Genomic DNA, 20655 nt, shown 5'->3' with positions numbered 1-20655 from the left:
TCATTTCCTCTGATACTGATCAAGATACACCTTTTATACCAATATAGATCAATTCCCTGCTCTCCTCTTATAAAATCTCTCCATTCCAGGACCTCACGCTCATGTTTGTTCTGTTAGAAGTCACGTCAGTGCAAAGTCCTGACACTCTGAACTGAAAGTGTGACAGCAAAATACAGGTCACTTTAGTGAGCCAATAACTGCAAATGAGCATTGCAGCTGCTGAGCTTCAAGGCAGAATATGGCTACAAATTGAGCTGAAATGAGCTAGGATTTGAAAGGCTCAGTGTGGCTGTTGCTTTATATGGAGACAAACAGCCTCCTCCTTTTACCCTTAAAAAGACCTGTTTAAAAAGACACAGGCTGGACTCAACAGGAAAGCTGTGACAGTGTGAACCTGGAAGAGCCTCTTCTTCCTCACAATGTTCTACCAAATGCTTTCAAGGGGAACACCTCTTTTGAATTAGTCTTCTAACTTCTAGAATAATAGTAGAAATGAGCTGGAACCAACAACTTATTGGTGTGATAGTATAAAACTCAGTTGTAATTCCTTCATGAGTAGAAACCTAATAGGGGAAAAAGTTTCCTGTTTCATAGTTTACTTACTCGAAGCTCCCATCCCACCAGGTGAACCGTGAATCAGCTGAGATTTAGCAAAAGGAGCCGCCTGGGGCAAGAGACTGGGCTGGATGGAAGGAGTGCGAACCACGGGGGCGTGCCGAGGGACCTGGACCACTGCCTCATCGTCTTTACAGGATGTCCGTGTGTCTTCACTCTCCAAAGACTGGGAAATGGATGACGTGGAGCTGACTTCATCCAAGTCTTCATAATATCTCTGAGACAGGAAGGCTGACCGAGACAGGCTCGCTACAAAGCCCAAAACACAAGTTAGACAACTCAAAGCAAGTCCAAAAGCTGTGTCATTTTCACTGTCAATAGAGAATATCCAATTTGTAAAACGATTTAATTATTACTTATTTTAAGTGGAAGCAGCTGCTGTGCAATATCAACAAAGATGGTTTTGGGTCTTTGCTCCAATGGGGCTTTGAAAAACTGAGCTGTGTAGGACAAGAACATTTTGACTGTCAAACAAAAAAACGTGACATGTGAGATGGAATGAACACTGGTGTAAAAGCAGGAGGCCTTGAGACCTCACCCGAGGTCTCACAGACAGAATAATAACCTATCAGCAAAGTAAGAGACAAGCTCCCACAGCAGAGTCAACCGTCACGCCACTGCTGTCACTTTCCAACAATAAACTTCCAAGAACAGGCCTAACGCAAACCGGAAAAAGCAGAGTCCTCAGGCCTGTCTCAGACATTTCCAGATAAATCTAATGATTCTTCTGATTCAGACAATTAGGTTAAAAAAATCACTGAAATTAATGCTGACCTTACCTGTTTTTTCCCTTCTATAAACTATGAAATAAGGCTTTCTGCCATTTTACTTTCTACCATGAATTTTCGAACGTACGCTACTGCTGGTATACTGGAAAAACGCAAAACCAAACAAAACAAACCTAGCCCTTTCTCCTCAAGTTATTTAAAAGCATTGCTAATAGTTGTCTCTCCTACAGGCAGATCACCCTGCAAGATTTTATGTCACATGTAAGTGTGATATAAGCAAATGCAAACCACGCCACGTGCGAGGGCTGCCACTGGGGCGGCACTGCTCAATTTGGTCGCCATTAGCCACTTGCGGCTACTGAAGTTAAAAATAATTGAAATAAATGAAAACTTCAAATCCTCAGTAGCACCAGCCACATTTCAAGTGCTCAACAGGCACCTGACTACGACATTAGCACAGATACAAAACATTTCTGCCACTGCAGAAAGTTCTATGGGACAGCACTGTACCAGATTATTTTGATGTAAGTAAATATGGTGCAATGTCACTTACAAATTCCATTCATAAAACACCAACACCCCTGGTAAAACCGCAGTTAACATTTATTGAGAATTTACCTGGTGCCAGGTGTTGCACAAAGCGTCTATAGACGTTATCCCATTTAATCCTCACAATTATCCTATAAATTAGAAACTGCTACGATCTGATTCTATGGTTAATGCCTAGAAAGGCTAAGTAATTTGCCCAAGGTCACGAAGCTGGTAAGTGGTGGAGCCAGAATTCAAACCTGGTTGTATCTGACGTGAAAGACCATGTTCCTAACAATACTCTGTTACATAAGACTGAACCCTGTGCTAGGCAGAATTTTGGCCCCATGACCTTTGCTTGTGGTGCCACACCCAAGGTTCTATTATGTTAGAAGGTCACATTAGATGGCAAGAGATTTTGTAGACATAACTAAGGTTACTAATCAGTTGACCTTAACAAAGCGGTTACCCTGGATTACCCAGAATGGCCCAACATACAGTCTCATGAGCCCTTAAAGGCAGCGAAATGAAGCAACAAGAGGAAGTCACAGATCTTCAGCACAAGAAGGACTCAAGGTGCTGTTGCTGACGTGTGGATGAAGGCGGCTGGGAGTACAGAGCAAGGGAACGAGGACCTCAGCCCTGCAGCTGCAAGGAACTTAATTCTGCCAACACCTCCCATGAGCTTAGAAGTGAAATCTTCCCCAGAGCCTTCAGATGAGAGCTCAGCCCAGCCAACACTTTGACTTCAGCCTGTGAGCCCTGAGCAAAGACCCAGCTGAGCCACGCTGCACCTGGACTTCTGAGCCACACAACTTTGAGATTATAAATAGGCAGTGTTTTAAGCCACTAAGTTTGTGATAATTTGTTATAGCATCCACAGAAAACAAATTCAAATCCCACATTCGCTCAGGGCCACACTGCTCTCAATAATTTCTCTAACATCCTACTTTCTGAGAGTTAGTAGCAACAAAAGATGACTCAGACTCATTACCTCCACGAACTGAACAGAGAGAGAAACTGACATCTAACTATGTAACTTCCAAACGGTGATATAAGCTGAGGTTTTCTCAGTTTCCTTTCTTATCTTTCTGATACAATTCACTGGCTTTGGGTGGAAGGAAATCCATCAACTTAAAGTTGTAAAGACCATGCTCACCCACAGAGGCCAGGAGCCCGGACGGCTTACTCTCCCAATGGTGCTGCCTCCACAGCTAACATGTGCTGCTGTCTGCTGCAACCAAGGATGCAGCTACCTTCCTGGCATTAGAAAGGGGGCCCTACTGAAACCCAAAGAATCTTATTCTGCTTAAATGCTAGCTCAGATTAGGAAAGGCAGAAAGCCACATTAATAGGGAGCCAAAAAAAGACAGAAATCACGATCACCTCCATAGATGCAGCAAACCTTGCAGCTTACGGTGAACTGAAAGTGTTCTCTTTGAGATCAAGGAAACGTTGCCCAATCACCACTTTTACTGGGCTCTGCCTTGGAGGTCCTAGCCAGTGAAATAAGGTAAGAAAAATAAATAAAAGGACTGAAAAGGCAGAAACAAAAGCATTAGTAGCCATAGAGGATATAATTGCAAGAAATAGCTACAGACATATTACTTGAGTAAATGAGTTTAGCCCAGGATGCTGGATTTGTCAACATGCAAAAGATCTAATATATTTCTACATACCACATCTAACATAAAGCAAAACAGGAAATGAAATTTAAGAAAAAAACCCCACCATTCTAAGGGCATCAAAAATATTAAACTCTTAGGAATAAATCTAACAAAAGATGTGCATGTCTTCCATGCAGAAAACATCAAGAAAAATTAAAGACCTAAATAAACATATACCATGTTTAGGAGTTGAAAGATCAACACTGTACAAGTGTCAATTCTCTCAAGGCCATTTAGAGAGCCAAGATAATCCCAATCAAACTCTCAACTATTCTTTGAGGGGTAGAATTTAGTAAGATAATTCTAATATCAATATGGAAATGGAAAATACCAAGAAGAGCCAAAACCCTCTAGACCACAGGTGAGCAAACTACAACATGCCTATGTGCCTACAGACCATCTGTGGCTGCTCTTCTACTGCAAGGGCAGAGGGTGAGCAGGTAAAATGGAACCCACAGGGCCGAAAAGCCTAAAATATTTACTATCCTGCCCTTTAAGAAAAAAAAGGTTGCCAACCCCTCCTCTAGACTGTAGAACCGTTTGCAATGATGACATGTTCAATATCCGCGCTTGCCATTACAGCAGCCGCTAGTCACATGTGCCTGCTGCACGCCTAAAATGTGACTACTGCAACTGCCTGAGTTTTTAACTTTATTTAATTTTTATTAATTTAAATTTAAATAGGCAACCGTATTGGACAGCATAACTTTAGGATCTAGAAAAAGAACAGTATTCAGACTTATTTTAGCACCAGTTAATTAAGGCAGCGCGGTAGCAGTGGTTTCTAACCAGTGTATGGGACCAACAGATCTAAACACATAAGGAGAACTGATTTATTACAAAGGTGGCTGCTTAACAGGGAGGAAAACTGTCTTTTCAATAAACAGTGTTGGGACAATCAGATACCTAAATACAAAAAAATGACACGAGTCACACTTTATATCATATGCAAAAGTCAATTCAAAACAGTATAAACAAATTATGGTCTATCTATACAATGGAATACTATTCAGCAATAAAAAGAGGAATGAACTACTGATACATATTATGCATCATGAGTGAACCTCAAAAATATTACATTAAGTGAAAGAAGCCAAACCAAAGACTACATCTGATTCAATTTATATGCAATTTCTTAAAAAGGCAGAGCCACAGAGAAAGAAAACAGATCAGTGGTTGCTGGGGAGCAGAATAAGGACCAACTACAAACAAGCATGAAGAAACTTTTTTTTTTTTTGAGGAAGACTAGCCCTGAGCTAACATCTGCTGCCAGTCCTCCTCTTTCTGCTGAGGAAGACTGGCCCTGAGCTAACATCCGAGCCCATCTTCCCCTACTTTATATGTGGGACGCCTACCACAGCATGGCTTGACAAGCGGTGTGTAGGTCCGCACCCGGGATCTGAACTAGTGAACCCTGGGCCATAGAAGCGGAACATACGCACTTAACCGCTGTGCCGCCAGGCCAGCCCCGAGGAAACTTTTTAAGTGATGGAAATGTTCTAAAACTGGAATGTGGAGCTGGTTATAAAATTCTGTAAATTTACCAAAAGTCAAATGGTACACTTACAACAGGTGAATTTTATAATATGTAAATTATACCTCAATAAAGTTGTTAAAAGAAATCAATTCCAGGTAGACAGTATAACTAAATTTGAAAGGCAAAACATTACCATTTCTAGACAATAACAAAGGTGCACACACACTTTTGTGACCTAGAGATAGAGAAGGATTTCTTAAACAGAACACAGCAAGTACTAACTGTAAAAGAAAAGGCTGATAAATCTGTTTTAAAATTAAGAACTTCCACTGGCTAAAAGATATCATAAAGAGGATAAGAAGGCAACAAAGCGACTATCTATAACCCATATAACCAACCAAGGGCTGGTATCAAGAATTTATAAAAACTTTTACAAATCAGTAAGATAGATTTTCCAACAGATAAATGAGCAAAACATTTAATGAGGCACTTCACAAAAGAAGACATCCAAACGGTTAATAAACATATAAAAGGATTATACCAGAATAGTTACAAGGAAAAAGACTGACAGTATCAAGCTTGGCAAGGACGTGGAACAGCTGGAATATTCATACTCTGACGATAAAAGTAGAAAACGGTACAACCACTTTGAAAAACTGTATGGCAGAATCTACTGAAGCTGGGCATACGGACAGAATAGCAGCCAATAATTCCACTCTGAGCCATGTGACCAAATAAAAGGGATACACATACGCCCCAAGGGACACGCACAAGAATGTTGACAACAACATCCTATTCCATTATAGCTAAAAACTGGCACAGCAAATGTCCACCAAGAGGCAAATGGATAAACAAACGCAGTATACTCACACAACAGAATAATACACAGCAACAAAATAACAGGTACATGCAATGACATGGATGACCCTCACAAACCCAATGTGGAACAAGGGAAATCCACCCAAAGAATAAATGAATGGACTTAACACAGTATGCAAAGCCCAAAAAGCTGAAAAAACCCAATTACAGTGTTTGGAGAGGCACAATTAAATAGTACAACTGTCAAGAAAAGCACAGATAAAGGAGACTAAAGAGAATGACTCAATGCAGTGTACCATCCTGGATTGGATCCCAGATTTTTTAAAAGGAGTGGTTATGCAGGACTTAGAGGGACAGAGGGCAAACGATGAGCAGGGACTGCATATTAGACAACAGCATTCTATCCAAGTTAAGGTGCATAAACCTGATCATCATATGATGGCTGCATAAGACAACGATCTTGTTCTTAAAGGACACGTTGAAATATTCAGGAGTAATGGGCCCTGTCTGCACCTTATTTTCAATAGTTCATCAAAAAATAATATACTGTGTGCACGTGTGGGAGAGAGGAGATAAATAAAGCAACTGTGGCAAATGTTACTGGGAAATATACTGGGTGAGGGGTTAAGTGGGTGGCTCAATGTATTATTCGTGCAGCTGGGGGGTTGAAATTTTTTGAAATATAAATAAAAACTTAAAATGCCAAAAGAAAAAAAACAAACAAATAAAAGCAAAGGTATACTACCACTACCACATACGTCCAGAGAGTGGTAGCTGTGGGGAGCAGGACGAGGAGGTGCACAAGAGGGGTCTAGGGAGGTGGCAATGGAAGGTCCTATTTCTCAACTTGGGTACAGAGAGGTTACACAGATGGATATTTTTGTTTTGTGTACTTTTGTGTGTGTGTTAGTTTCACAATTTTGAATGTTAAAAACGTTTATATGCTCTGAGTTATTCTTTATAGCATGTATGCTAACGTTAAATGAGTATAACATGCAGTTATCTGCTTAATGTCTGTATTCCCGTCTTAATCAAAAGTTTAATGTGATCAGAGACTATGTTCATCTCACCTACCGCTGTGGAACAAAGTAGGCGGTCGTATTTGTTGAACGTAAATGAGTTAAACAAACCTCACTTCTAAGGAATCTATGATAAAGATAGAATCAAAGATGTAGTTAAAGAATTGTGAACAGGGATGTTCTGAGGAAAATCTTGGCAAAAAGATTAACACTTAACAGGGATTAGATAAGTAAATTATGGCCTTCTAATACAAAGAAATACTGTGCAGCCATTATAAGGCATATGTCCAAAGAATATTTAAAAACAGAAGGCAGAAGAAAGGTTCATGAAAGTGTTTTCTTTTTGAGGAAGATTAGCCCTGAGCTAACACCTGCTGCCAATCCTCCTCTTTTTGCTGAGCAAGACTGGCCCTGAGCTAACATCCATGCCCATCTTCCTCTACTTTACATGTGGGACGCCTGCCACAGCATGGCTTGACAAGTGGTACCATGTCTGCACCCAGGATCGGAACTGATGAACCCTGGGCTGCCGAAGTCGAACGTGTGAACTTAACTGCTGTGTCACTGGGCCAGCCCCATGAAATTTCTTTTAATTTTTAAAATTTTCTGGGGGCCTGCCCCATGGCCGAGTGGTTAAGTTCGCATGCTCTGCTTCAGCAGCCCAGGGTTTCGCCGGTTCAAATCCTGGGAGTTGACATGGCACCACTCATCAAGCCATAGTGAGGCAGCATCCCACATGCCACAACTAGAAAAACGCACAACTAAAAATACACAACTATGTACCGGGGGGCTTTGGGAGAAAAAGGAAAAATAAAAATTAAAAAAAAAAAATCCTCTCCCCAATTTTTTACTGTGGTAAAATATACACACCATAAAATTTATCATCTTACCCATTTTTAAGTGTCCACTCACTGGTATTAAGTACATTCACACTGCTGTGCAACCATGACCACTGTCCATCTCCAGACGGAAACCCTGTCCCCAGGAAGACGCACTCCCCGTTCTTCTCCCCTCCCCGGCCCCCAGTCCCCAGCATTCTCCTTTCTGTCTCTACGCATTTGACGACTCTAGGCGCCTCATACGAGTAGAATCATCCAGTATTTGTCTTTTTGTGACTGGCTTATCTCCCTTAGCATAATGTGTTCAGGGTTCGTCCACAGTACAGCACATACAGAATTTCCTTCCCTTTTAAGGTAGTACAAGTTCCATTTTCCCTATCCACTCAGCTATCTTTCAGCTATTGAGCAAAATGTTGCTATGAACATGAGTGTACAAATATCTGTTTGAGTCTCTGTTTCCAGTTCTGTTGGGTATATACCCAGAAATGGATCGCCGGATGATATGGTAACTCTATTTTGAATTTTTTGAGGAACCATGAAACTATTTTCCACAGCAGGTGCACCAGTTTACATTCCTATCGATAGTGCACAAGGGTCCCAATGTGTCCACATCCTCACCAACGTTTATTTTCTATTTCACAGCAAGGGCTCATGAATTTTTAATTAATAAAAAATTAGGACACAAACCTGTAACCCAATCTTATTTTCAAAAAATCAAACTTACATCTGCAAAGAAAAAAGTTTGGGAGTAAACCAAAATGATATAAGTGATGCCCTGTCTGGGTTGAAGGATAAAAATAATTTTTATGCTTCTTTACACTTTTCCATATTTTTCCAATTATCTACCAAGAAAATGTATTCTTTAGATAAGGAAAAAGGTTATTAAATAATTCACTTGTCTGTGACTATTACCTACCTTATATGATGAAAGTAAAATTAATAAATCACGGTACAGTGATTAAATTAAATTTCCTCCTACTATTTTAATTACCACAAGGCATTTGTTGCTGGTATTAAAAAAACAATTTCAACTCAGAATTTCAAAGAAAAAAGCAGATGTGGCCAGTAAAGCATGGTTACGTCTGAAGTTGTATATAACAAATATTTTTTAAAAACAAAATTGAAGTGGGGCTGGCCCCGTGGCCGAGTGGTTAAGTTCGCGCGCTCCGCTGCAGGCGGCCCAGTGTTTCGTTAGTTCGAATCCTGGGCGTGGACATGGCACTGCTCATCAGACCACGCTGAAGCAGCGTCCCACATGCCACAACTAGAAGAACCCACAACGAAGAATACACAACTATGTACCGGGGGGCTTTGGGGAGAAAAAGGAAAAAATAAAATCTTTAAAAAAAAAAAAAAATTGAAGTAATTATATAGGTAATTTAATTGAAAAATAACTTTTTTCAGCAGCTATATGGCTTCTTTTCACCAAGCAATTTCAGCCATCATTCCCTAATCAGTTTTTTTCTTCTTTCTTAAGAAGCCTTTTTTTCAAATGCAATCTCACGCAAAACCCCACAGGAATCAGAAAAGTACAACTTCTCCAGCTAAAGCAGAGGCCAGGACCCCTAGAGCCAGCTGGCCTCCTCGAAGCCTTGGGAATCACTGCCACGTAATCTGAGGATGGCAGAAAACACAGGGCAAAGGCCAAAACTACTACCTGGGCTGCTTCGTCAGGTATGTGTGCACTGTTTCCTACTCTAATATTCAGACAGACGACAGATTCTGGGGACATTTTCTCTATCCTCTATTAAAAACCAAAAGGGAAACACACTCACACACACACACACACACACACCCACACACACCCTCCTCCCACGCCATGCACTGCAGGGTTTATGCTAAAGAGTCCAGGACCAGTTCCCGCTACCTGGAGCAGTAGATCTCACGGGCGGCGTCTTCCTCTTGGACAAGAAGTTTCTCAGTTGGGCCTGTTTCACGGGGGACAGTTTAGCTGCAAGAAATTCATGAACCCATAAACGCTTAAGACTTGGTTTTCAAGATGTTAGTAGATGGAAGAGAACAGAGTTAAAAAACTGGGAGGAACGCAATTTACCTGGTACTTTGGTCAAGGGTTTGGTGTTAGACTCTATGGTCGTTTTCAACAAAGCATTGCGCAGGCTTTCAAGGTCACTGTCAAAACTGAAATAAGATAGTGTCACATACAAACCAACTATGACTAGAGAAATCAGGGAAGGCGGGTACACTATCCTCCTAAGTATAAATGCAAGAGACGAGAGCATCCCCAACAGGAAATCTTCAGAAACAGGAAATCCAACCAATCAACATAATCAGTTCAAAGAGATCAGAATCTCAGTATTACATACCATCCCCACTGCAAACACAGCACCATCGGTGCTTCAGCACAAAGGGCAATTAACATCTACACGTTTGGCCTAAAGGCAGAAACACAAAACCACCTTGGTAACTTCAGAGTTACCTGTCTAACTGGCAGGGTCTGTTAAGTTTCCACCTTCAACCAAAACGACAAACCTGAATTTTGAGACAAGTCAGTCAACCTAATCCTATCAGTTAATTTACAGTAAAACAACAATCCTATTACCATAGTATCTGCTATCATCCACTGAGCAACTGTTTCATCAGGCACACTACCAGCTGCTCTACAGACTTAATTAAACTCTTCAGCAATCCCACGAAGCAGGTGTTGTTACCCTCATTTTTAAGGCAAAAGAACAAAGGATTGGAATGGGTGAGGAACTTGACCAGGATCACATGGGTGACAGCGGAGTCACTTTCAAACCCACATCTGAACCACTCTAAGAATACTCCACTTTACTCCCAAATATTCATTCTTTCATTCAGCCACGTTGTTGAGTAGAGGAGCTGTAACAGGCCCCTGCTCCCGCACACCTGTGCGCGCTGCTCTGGGAGGAAACATCCGAGGGAAGGCTCCACTGGGAGGTTTGGTTATAAAGACGGAGCTGCTGGAGACTGTCTACCAGGTGATTCAACCTCTTCCTCTGCTGGTTGATGATTTCCCGGTTGTTGGCCAGGGTGTTAAACAGTGTCTCTCGCTCTGGCACCAGCAGGCGCCTGTTGACAGCAATGAGAAAAGAATTAAAGGTGAATGGTTCAAGTAAAAGAACCTCCCACAAGAAGGAAAAAGACTACAAGTATAACAGTTAAAAGAATAAAATGGAGAGCCACTAGTGGGCAAGAAGCATCAAGAAATTACTAGAACATGAAAAGGGGATGAAAGCCTAATGAGGATAAACTGGAACGAGGAAAGAGCAGCTTAAGAGATGCAGGCCAGGCCTGTGGCAAAGGACAGCATAATCAGGACAAAGTCCAAGGAGGTTTGCAGGAAGAAAAGGGTGGGAGATCGAGTCAAAAATGGGGAAAAATTCGTTCAGCTACATACTTAGGAAATACGTATTTTTCTGTATATAAATTATAGTCGGTAAAAAGAAAACACCCAGGAGTTCACTGGAATTCTATGGGAATCAGTCATTGCTTCAGAGAGCTGTCAACAAACACTGGAATAGCACACAACTTAGCAGCAAAGAAGTAACCTTCCAGAAAGAACTACAAGAAGAAGGGGACCACAGGCTCTATCTTTCTAGTGACAAAGTAGTTCAACATAAATTTTTAAAAATGCATTTCAGTAGGGTACAAGGTAACATTTAAAGAAGGACCTAAAACAGAGACGTGCTAGAAAATTGTACAGATTTAAGAATTTGAACCCTGCAGAAAGGGAACTTAAAAAGAAAACCATGTGAAGTAATAAATCTATGGGGTCGTTTTAAAGGAGAAGAAAGCCTGGCTTCCCAAAGAACATCATGCACTTTTTAGAAAAAGCCAACTTATTAATTAGCAAAGAGAAATCCAACTGTCATGCACAGCAGAATGTGTGCACCATCAGGGCAAGCCGTTTGCCAACACGTGGTTGAACGTGAATTCAGAACCAGGGGAGTAAGCTGTGAAATCTCTAAGGGGGCCCAACTGCCCAAAGGTACATGTGCTCCAGGCCACAGGCCACTGAATCCTCCCCCAACCAGTGTCTGAGTGATCAACGCCCACCTCCGTCTGCCCACATCTATGCTCCAGGCTGAGGCTCCGCAGGTCAGGCACAAAGCCTTTCTCCATGTGGTACAATACAATGCATCAAATTCTGCCCTCTAAAGTTTAAGCACATTCTAGCCCTGCCCCTGACATCTCACACAGGTTGCTCCATTGAAAAGTTCCGCCATCCCACAGCTTTGTAAACAAGTAAACAGATCGTTTCTTGGTTTCTTTCCTCATAGGGCTAATCACTAATCAAGCACAGGTGTTTCAGAAATCTGGCATTGTGAGGGCTGATCCGTCTTTTGCGTTTCTTGTGGAAACTTGACTGCTCTTAGAATGTACTGCATTTTATTCCTCCCAGAAAACATACGGCATAAAAGCAAATATCCAGAGATAGAGGATGAGGCAAAAGGATTTCTCCATCTTTGCCATCACTCCTCTCATCCTTTGAATTATCCACACCAATTAGGAACGTTTCCTCAAAAAGAAAACTTAGAATATGCAGAATAGCATAAAGGACAGTTCCTCCTAATCCCATCTCACAGATATAGCTGTGAATATTTCTTTTTTTTAAGATTGGCACCTGAGCTAACATCTGTGGCCAATCTTTTTTTTTTTTCTCGCCTTCTTCTCCCCGAAGGCCCCGAGTACATGGTTGTATATCCTAGTTGTAGGTCCTTCTGGTTGTGGCGTGTGGGACGCTGCCTCAGCATGGCGTGATAAGCAGTGCCATGTCCGCGCCCAGGATCCGAACCAACGAGACCCCAGGCCACTGAAGCAGAGTGCGCAAACTTAACCACTGAGACACGAGGCCAGCCCCTGTGAATATTTTGACAGATTTATTTCCAGTATCTTTTCTATATTCAGACCTCCACACTGAAATGATCCAGTATGATTTTGTCTTACCTTTTCTGTCTTTCACGTATTTTATCTAATAATTATATATTTTGTACATTTCACATAACATAAAAAATATATTTAATCAGATTTTTTCAGAACCTGCTAGTCAATGGTTACACTATTCTGTATTAAGAAAAAAAACATGACCAGATTTATTTAGCCACTCCTCTAACTTTTGGATAATCAGGTTGAATCCAATTTTTCACTATCATAAACTATGCTGCAATATAAATTCTTTTATGTAAATTGTTGTGAGCCTTGCTATTATTTCTGTAGAACAAATTTCTAGAAGTAGAATGACTGGGTCAAAGAGAACGAACATTTGTATGTTTTTTTATAAATGTCCCTAAGTCATCTTTTAAAAAGGCTACAGCAGCATCTCCTGTAGCCCGTGGGGGATGAGACATGGCTCACTTTTGTTTTTTCTTTTGTTCCAGATGCCGATCCCACTCCAAGTCTAGGACATCATTCACATCTTGGACAGCAAATTTCACATATTGATGAAGGCGCCGAATTTCCTACAAGAGGAAAATGAAAAGGCAAATGGCTGCATTTTCCAGGAGCTTGGAGGAAGGTGTATCACAACAGTCAAAATGATTGTGAAACATTTTTATGTTGAGGACCACAATGAACACAGAAAACCTAACAGTCTTTAACATATTCATTAGAACATTATAGTTAAAATGAAAAAGAGAAGCTCCACCTTTTTAACTGTGTGTCAGACAGGTGGTGCCAGGAAAAGGGACAGAGAAGGAGCTGTTGCCCAGGGCCTCTAGGGAACAAATGTTCTTGTTGAGTCTCCTGTTTCAGCTCCTGTAAAGCATCTCACATGGTCTAGGAATTTTCCACTGCACTCTGGCACTCCAGCCATGCAGCCATTTAGTTTTTGCTCTCCCACCCATGAAATTAACTGGAATATCGACAAAATTATCCTACAAAACAGCACTGAAAATAATTCTAAACCTATCTATTCATAGCATAGAACACATAAGTCATCTCGCCAGTTGAGAAAAATTCATTTCTTCTCAAAAACAATGAATAGTATCAGCACTAGAAATTGAATTTACTATTATTAAAATTCCTACTTATTAACTTATTTTGGGCCTGCAATAATTTTCTTTAAATTTTGGGTCCAGTGTTAACTTTCACGGCTATATAATTTGACTCTCAAAAATTAAAGATGAAGTTTTCCATCAAATATGTATACAAATGAAGACAATGTGCTATACACTGGGAAAAGCTCTTTACATCTGTACAAAGATCTTATTGTGCTTAACTATATTTTCAAAATTATTCTTGGATAAGGGTATATGCCTCAGCTGAAAAAGAGAAAATGTCATTTAAAAAGAGGCAGGATGATTTCAGGAAGTAGCAGTAACCTTAGCATCAAACATAAATTTCAACACAATATTCAATGATTACAAGGAGGCCCTTTTCTTTGAACACTTCAAATGTGATCACACCTGTGTGTATTAGCTGATGCTGAGTCTTCTGAATGCCCTCCCAACTTGGTCTACCACAAAGAAAACAACTTTTCTTTTAGGGCCCATCACAAATACTTCTTTCCTGTGGCTTAGCTGCTCCGTCATCTGTAATCCCACAGCAATACAGCCCACATTACATTTATATGTTCATCTTTCCCACTGCCACTTACCTAGCTGGAGGGATTGTACATTGTAGCACACTGGTTAAGAGCACTGGCTCTGAGCTAGACTGCCCAGGGTCAAGGGCCCCGCATTTATTTGTGGTGAGAATGGGTAGTTTCAATATTTCTTGTTTCCTTATCATCCTTTTGTACATAGTGTGCATTCAATAAATGCTAGCTATTATCTACTAAGCATTGTGAAAAAAAGAAAGTGATTTACTTTTGAATGGGGAAGGTGTCCCCCAAAAGCTGTATGCTTTTCTTTCAACTTAGACACAGAACAAGAACTGAAAAAGGCATGTAGGAAGAACGTGTAATTGATGCAACATGGAGGCCTGTAATTTGATGAGTGGTAGGCAAGTGGTCAGCACTCTCTTCCCGAGTTAACATCCAGAGGGAGGACACGTCTAGGAATGCCATGTGGGCTGCGGGACACAGCAGGGGTTCCTCAGCCTGTCTGGGAGCAGGGACCACTTCTTTCATTTTTCCTACTGTCGGTAAGCTTCCCGGGTGTGGGATGGAAATGGTGGACTTTCTGGGCAGGAGGGGATTCTGCGCACTCACAGACCCTCATGTCTCAGGTGAGGAAGACCAGCACTACCACCTGTGCACCCTTTGCTACTAGGACTCTAGGCAAATGTGAGGAGGTGGGAGATGATCGCCACCACAGCTTGTGATACATCAGTTTTGAATAAATGGAAAGACGAAAACAAACCCAGATTAAAACAAAGAATAAGGATAACTAAGAGTTAATGAGAGAAGTAACTTTGCTAAAGTATGGCTTACAGGCGGATGTTTCGATTCTGATTCCACCCTTAGTGGCAACATCACTCTAGACAAGCTCCCTAGCCTATGAGGCTCAATTTCCTTAGCTGCACAATGGAATCAATAACTCTCATCTTTCAGAGCAATTAGTTTTGAAGACTAGAAATAATGTGTAAAAAACACTTAGCAGAGTACCTGGCACTCAAAGAATAGTAATTTAATAATTGTTATTTATGATTTGATGTCTAAATATAACTTTTTCAATAGCGCACCCTCTACCAAGCTTAAGGTTTAATTAAGAATTATATTTTTGAGCCAGCCCTGATGGCCTAGTGGTTAAAGCCCTGTGCACGCTGCTTTGGCGGCCTGGGTTCAGTTCCCGGGTGCGGAAGCACACCACTCGTCTGTCAGTAGCCATGCTGTGGTGGCAGCTCACAAAGAACGAGGGTGACTTACAACTAGAATACACAACTATGTACTGGGGCTTTAGGGAGGGTAAAAAAAGCTAAATATAATTTAGGGGAAGAAAAAGAATTCTGTTTTTTGTTTAATCCAAAAATCACTAAGTAGAAACGTGCCATTGTCTATGTTATAGTTAAGGAAGTCTATGGGTCATAGTAAATTATTCACAAGAAATTAACAACTTCATAAGGGCAGTCATCCAAACCCATACTTCAAAAAGGAGAGTGGTTGCTATAGGAGTTTGCTTGAAACAGCACACTTCGGCTGGACTCTCCTACCTGGAGCTGAGCTTCACTCTTGGGATCCAGCGGTCTCTTATAGAGCAGATGTAGATATCCAGAGTCACGATTTCTCTCATTTTGTTCTCTGGCTTCTTCAACACCAGCAAAACCCTCAAGTAAAGTTGTTTTCAGGGTACTGATATCTCCATGAAGAGACTAAAAAAGGTACAAGGATGTATTGATACAGAAAGTGGTATTTCTGAGACATAAACCTTTCTTGGGTCAAGGAAGGTGGTGTTTCTCAAATATTTAACACGATGAACATCTGAATATAGTTAGTTACAGAAAAAAAGAATTTCATTGCTTAGAAAGAAAAATACTAATGTTCATTTTTTTTTAAATTACTTTTTTCCCTCAATAAAAAAATACATATTTTAATAATCAGGAACTCAGAAAATCAGAAAAGTACTGACAGTACCAATAATCCTACTACCTGAAGACAATCACTGCTAACACCCTGGAGAACCTTCCTCTGTCCAGTATGTTCCCCAAGACCAGAGCTCTGGAGTCACACAGCCCGAACTGGGATCCTGGCACTAACACTCGGGAACCGGGTGGCTCTGGGAAAACGGCTTCACCTCTCTAAGCCTCAGTTTCCTGACTTGCAAAATCGAAGGGAGAACAGTACCCATTATACAGGCACGTTGTGAGGATTCAATGAGATAATACAGGTAAAGTAGTTCACACAGCGCCTGGCACACAGTAAGGAGCACTGATAGTAACACAGTAAATCATACTATTAACAACAAACGTCTGATATTTTTACACTATGGATACTCTTGAGTATTCTGCTTTTTTTTAAACCTAACACCTTATAATCTAACAATTTACTATAAAAGACAGTAAATTTGTTCCTGTAAATGAGCCACAATATCTTCATTAAAATCTGTTTTTACACTAAGGAAAAAAAAAAAAGATAGTAAATTTTTTAAATATACCTAAATTAACAACTATAATAAACTTTTATGGAGTAGCTTGTATGTGTCAGTGGGGTAGAAACTATTATTATTCCTTTTTCTATCTAACAACCCTAAAACCCAGAGTAGCTAGACTGACTTGACCAAAGGCACACAGTTTCTGGTCAAGTGCTGCAGGCGGGCTCTGCAGTCAGGCATTCCTAAGTGACCCACTCAGCTACACAAAAACAACAGTGGTGGTCCCTGAAGAGAGAAAGCATGGACATCCAGTACTGTGAGAACAAGTTTTTAAATTGCAATCCAATTTAGGAAGAATACAAACACAAACCTCTGTGGTCTCTTTAATCTCTAAGAGAAAGGTGTGCAAGTCATCTGCTTCTGTCCGCAGCATCTTCATCTCCTCGGACGTGCCCACTTGGAAACAGGCTTTGGAAGTTCGGGCTTTCAACTCTTCCAACTCCTTCTGAAAGTGAGCGATCTGCAGAAGCCACAAATGAGCAGATTCCTCAGTCTGAATGGCACGGCAGTAAGGGCACTGCTACTGGGCTCGCGAAAGCACAGACTCTGGGACACACCAAGGTCGCAAGCCAGAGTAAAGAGTCCCGGAGGAGTCTGCACCCAGAGCCAGCAAGCCTCTCACAGCTACTTCGGGAAACAACGTGCAGGAAGAAGTTTACCTCCTCCCCAATGCCAGCCATCACAGGATCAGACTCTTTCCATTGATGTCCCTGCTTTTCTGTGACAGGAGGCTGAAGTGATTTTGCCTGAAATGGAAGGCAAAAGGTTTAAAAATGCATCTGATACCACCAGTCACGGCTTCATGAAGCAGCTGGGTCAGTTCCCATCACAGAGAGTGGCACACTCTTCACAGTCATTGTTCCATCATTCACTCTTTTGAATCCACATTTACTGGGTATGGGCTTGGTACAAGGCATGTTCTAGACAGTGGAGACAGAGGTGAAGGAGGTAGATGAGGTCCCTCCTCTAGTGTAATTTACCTTCTGTTGGGACAAGATGGATAAGAAGTAAACAAACCAGCTAATTTCAGCTGGTGATAAACAATACGAAAAAGTAAAGAGGAACACGGAGAGAATAAAAGGGGCGCGACTTGAGATGAGACGGCAGGGAAAGCCCTCATCCGGTGCCGCCTCTGAACTGAGACCTGAAGTAAGGGGGAAGCTACAGAAAGGGCTGGGGGAAGCACCTTCTGGGCAACAAGAGCCAAGTGCAAGGAATCTGAGGCAGGAAAGACGTTCGCATGTTCTAGGCAAAGAGATAAACTAACGGTGAAGTCAGGGAGGCCGGCAGGAATGGAGCTGGAGGCAGGCAGGGGCAAGTTGTGTAAGGTTATACCGAGGAGGGTGGATTTTATTCCAAGTGTGTTGTAAAGCTACCAGCGGAGTTTTAAGAGAGTTTAAACTACTCTTTGACTCACGGTTTTAAAAGATCCCTCTTACTGCTAAATAGAGCCCAGATGACAGTGAGAGGCAGAAGAAACAGTCAGGAGGCTAACAAGGTAAGAAATGATAATGGCCTGAAACAGGACCTTAGCAGGGAAAACAGACATGGATTTATGACATAAACCACATGAGAGGAGAGCTGACAAGACTTTCTGCTAGCACGGACTGGGGGGAGGTTCTGCTAAAGAGAGAAATCCAGGATGACTTCTGGGTTTGAGGCTTGAGCAAACCTTGACCTACTTACTGAGATGGGAACACTGGAAAAGGAACAGGTTCTAGGGGACACAGAAACCAAGAATTCTGCTTTAGAGGTGTTAGAATTTGAGATGGCTTTTAAATTATTTGATATCTACAGCAATTAACATGTAGAGAGTTTTTAGACTGTATAAGCATTCACTAAAACAGCAAACATTTACTTAATAAACGCCATGTGTCATGTATTATGCCAAAAGCTAGACCTGTAGAGTGGGCATTTACTGTGTGCCCCATACGGTGTGTGCTGGGGCCAGGAGGAGGCTTGGCTGGGGGACAGAAGGAAAAGACATGACTCCTGCTCTGAAGGCACTCAAATAAGCGGGAAATTGACATAAAATTCTCTTTAAGTTAAACCATAAAAATAAACTGAGATGACAGCCCGTAGATCTAAATATGAAAAGTGAAATAACAAAGCTTTTAGAAACACAATTCATAGTGAGAAAGTATTTACGTTACGTGAGTGCGTGTGCGTGTGTATCCAAAAGGAAGTAACTCTTACAAATCAATAAGAAAAAGACAGACAACCCAATAGAAAAAGGGGTAAAAGACTTGAACAGATGCCCCATAAAAGAAGATATTCAAATGGACAATAATCATGAAAAAAAGCTCAATTTTACTGTTCATGAGGGAAATATTAATTAAAACCACAAAATACAACTACAATAAAAAGTGAACAATATCAAGATTGGTGAGGACGTGGAGCAGCGGGGCTCTCACATACTCCTGGAGGAATTTACAAAAGAGGAACACATGCGTATTCCATGACCCAGCAATTCCACTCCTAGGTACATGCCCAACAGATATGCATGCACACATTCACCCAAAGACATCAACTAGCAAGGTCAGAGCAACACTACTCTCAATAACTTAAATCCGGAAACGACTCAAATGTCCCTCAAGGTGGAAAGAATACTTGTAGTATAGTCACTCAATGAATTCCATACAGCAAAAATGATACGGATAAATCGCACAAGCACAATGTTGAGCAAGACAGCCAGATACAAGGAAACATACGATGTGATTCCATTTTATAGGAGGTACAGACAGGCTAAACTAAGCTATGCGGTCAGCAAGCACGACAGTGAGTCCCCTCTGGCAAGAGTAGTGACTAGAAGGGTGCACATGAACAGGAATTCTGAGGTCCTGGTAATGTTCTATTTCATGATCTGGGTACTGGTTATCAAGGTGTATTCAGCTGGTGACAATTCACTGAGGGGTACATGTATCACACATGTACTTCTTTCCTATGTGTATTGTATGTCAATAAAAAACTAAATAAGTAAAATATATTGAGATGTTAAGGAAAAGCAGAGAAAAAGAAGGCAGTGGATAAGATTTCTTGGTTACTTTCGGAATGAGAGAAAAAAATCAGGTGCTACAGTCTTTCCAGATATAAAGAGAATACAACAAACTGAGCAGCATAGCATGGATAAGCTCAGGAACCAGCGGAGAAAACAACTCTAAGACTCTAGGGTGGAGACAAATGGCTTTTATGAGCACACATTACAAATATGCAAAGCTCATACTTTGGTATTTCCTATCACATGGTCCTAAATACTATTTCGAAGGTGTGAATTCTAAAACACGAAAACCCATTTTACACACATGTACGTTTGGGGAAGTAAATTAACACACACAGCACTGGAAGTGGAGTTTAAACATACCTGGGGAGAGCCCGACTTGGCCACTGGGGGGGTTATCCTAGGCGATTTCTGCACCGTTGAGGGCACTGGACTTGGACTGCCCTGAGCAGATCGCCCTGCTGGAACAAAGAGTCAGTTAAAACAGACAGTATTTATTCCCATTATTTCTTCCATCATAAATGTCCTTTCCTCAAATCTAAAAAAACATGTTTCTCATTGTCCCTGGCCCCCCTTTTAGGATCTTTGTTAGCAAAAGTGATGTCCACAGTTGTGTTAGCCTCTGTTCCAAGATAACTAAAAAACATACATTACATTTTCAGATGCGAAACTCTTTTATAAAGCAGGTAAAAGCGCAGTGTCTCTGCTAACAGCTATGTGTTTCTGTGTGCAGGCCCAGGACACTGGCCATTTGGCCCATCCTTACTCCTCACAGAGGCTCCTAAGGCATCTCTGGGAACTGGGGACAAAGTTTAAAACCACCAGACAAGAATGATAACCCCCAGAACCTTGTAAGAACTCACAGGGTCTTCAGGACCCTTCTAAAAGCCTCTAAGACAAGTTTTGCCCTGTTATGCATTAAAATCACCTAGGAAGCTTTTAAAAAACAAATAC

General features: G+C 41.2%; 1 protein-coding gene across 8 annotated transcripts in view; it reads right to left on the bottom strand.

Annotated features, from left to right (window-relative positions):
* NUP214 (nucleoporin 214) overlaps positions 1 to 20655 on the bottom strand; it is a 97472-nt gene that overhangs the window by 54530 nt on the left and 22287 nt on the right. For 4 of the 8 annotated variants that reach the window (XM_070250868.1, XM_070250871.1, XM_070250872.1 and 1 more), the window contains exons 14-22: positions 20065 to 20159; positions 17363 to 17449; positions 17014 to 17163; positions 15766 to 15924; positions 13030 to 13133; positions 10561 to 10743; positions 9746 to 9831; positions 9560 to 9643; positions 604 to 864 (exon numbers count right to left, since the gene is read on the bottom strand). In XM_070250868.1, the coding sequence (XP_070106969.1) occupies positions 604 to 864; positions 9560 to 9643; positions 9746 to 9831; positions 10561 to 10743; positions 13030 to 13133; positions 15766 to 15924; positions 17014 to 17163; positions 17363 to 17449; positions 20065 to 20159 (1209 nt within the window). Of the gene's footprint in view, positions 1 to 603; positions 865 to 9559; positions 9644 to 9745; positions 9832 to 10560; positions 10744 to 13029; positions 13134 to 15765; positions 15925 to 17013; positions 17164 to 17362; positions 17450 to 20064; positions 20163 to 20655 lie in introns of all 8 variants that reach the window. The other 4 variants (XM_070250867.1, XM_070250869.1, XM_070250870.1 and 1 more) reach the window with 1 other exon arrangement.

The sequence above is a fragment of the Equus caballus genome, chromosome 25, assembly GCF_041296265.1.
Source record: "Equus caballus isolate H_3958 breed thoroughbred chromosome 25, TB-T2T, whole genome shotgun sequence".
Lineage (NCBI taxonomy): Eukaryota > Metazoa > Chordata > Mammalia > Perissodactyla > Equidae > Equus > Equus caballus.
This window is presented reverse-complemented; position numbering and strand designations above follow the sequence as displayed.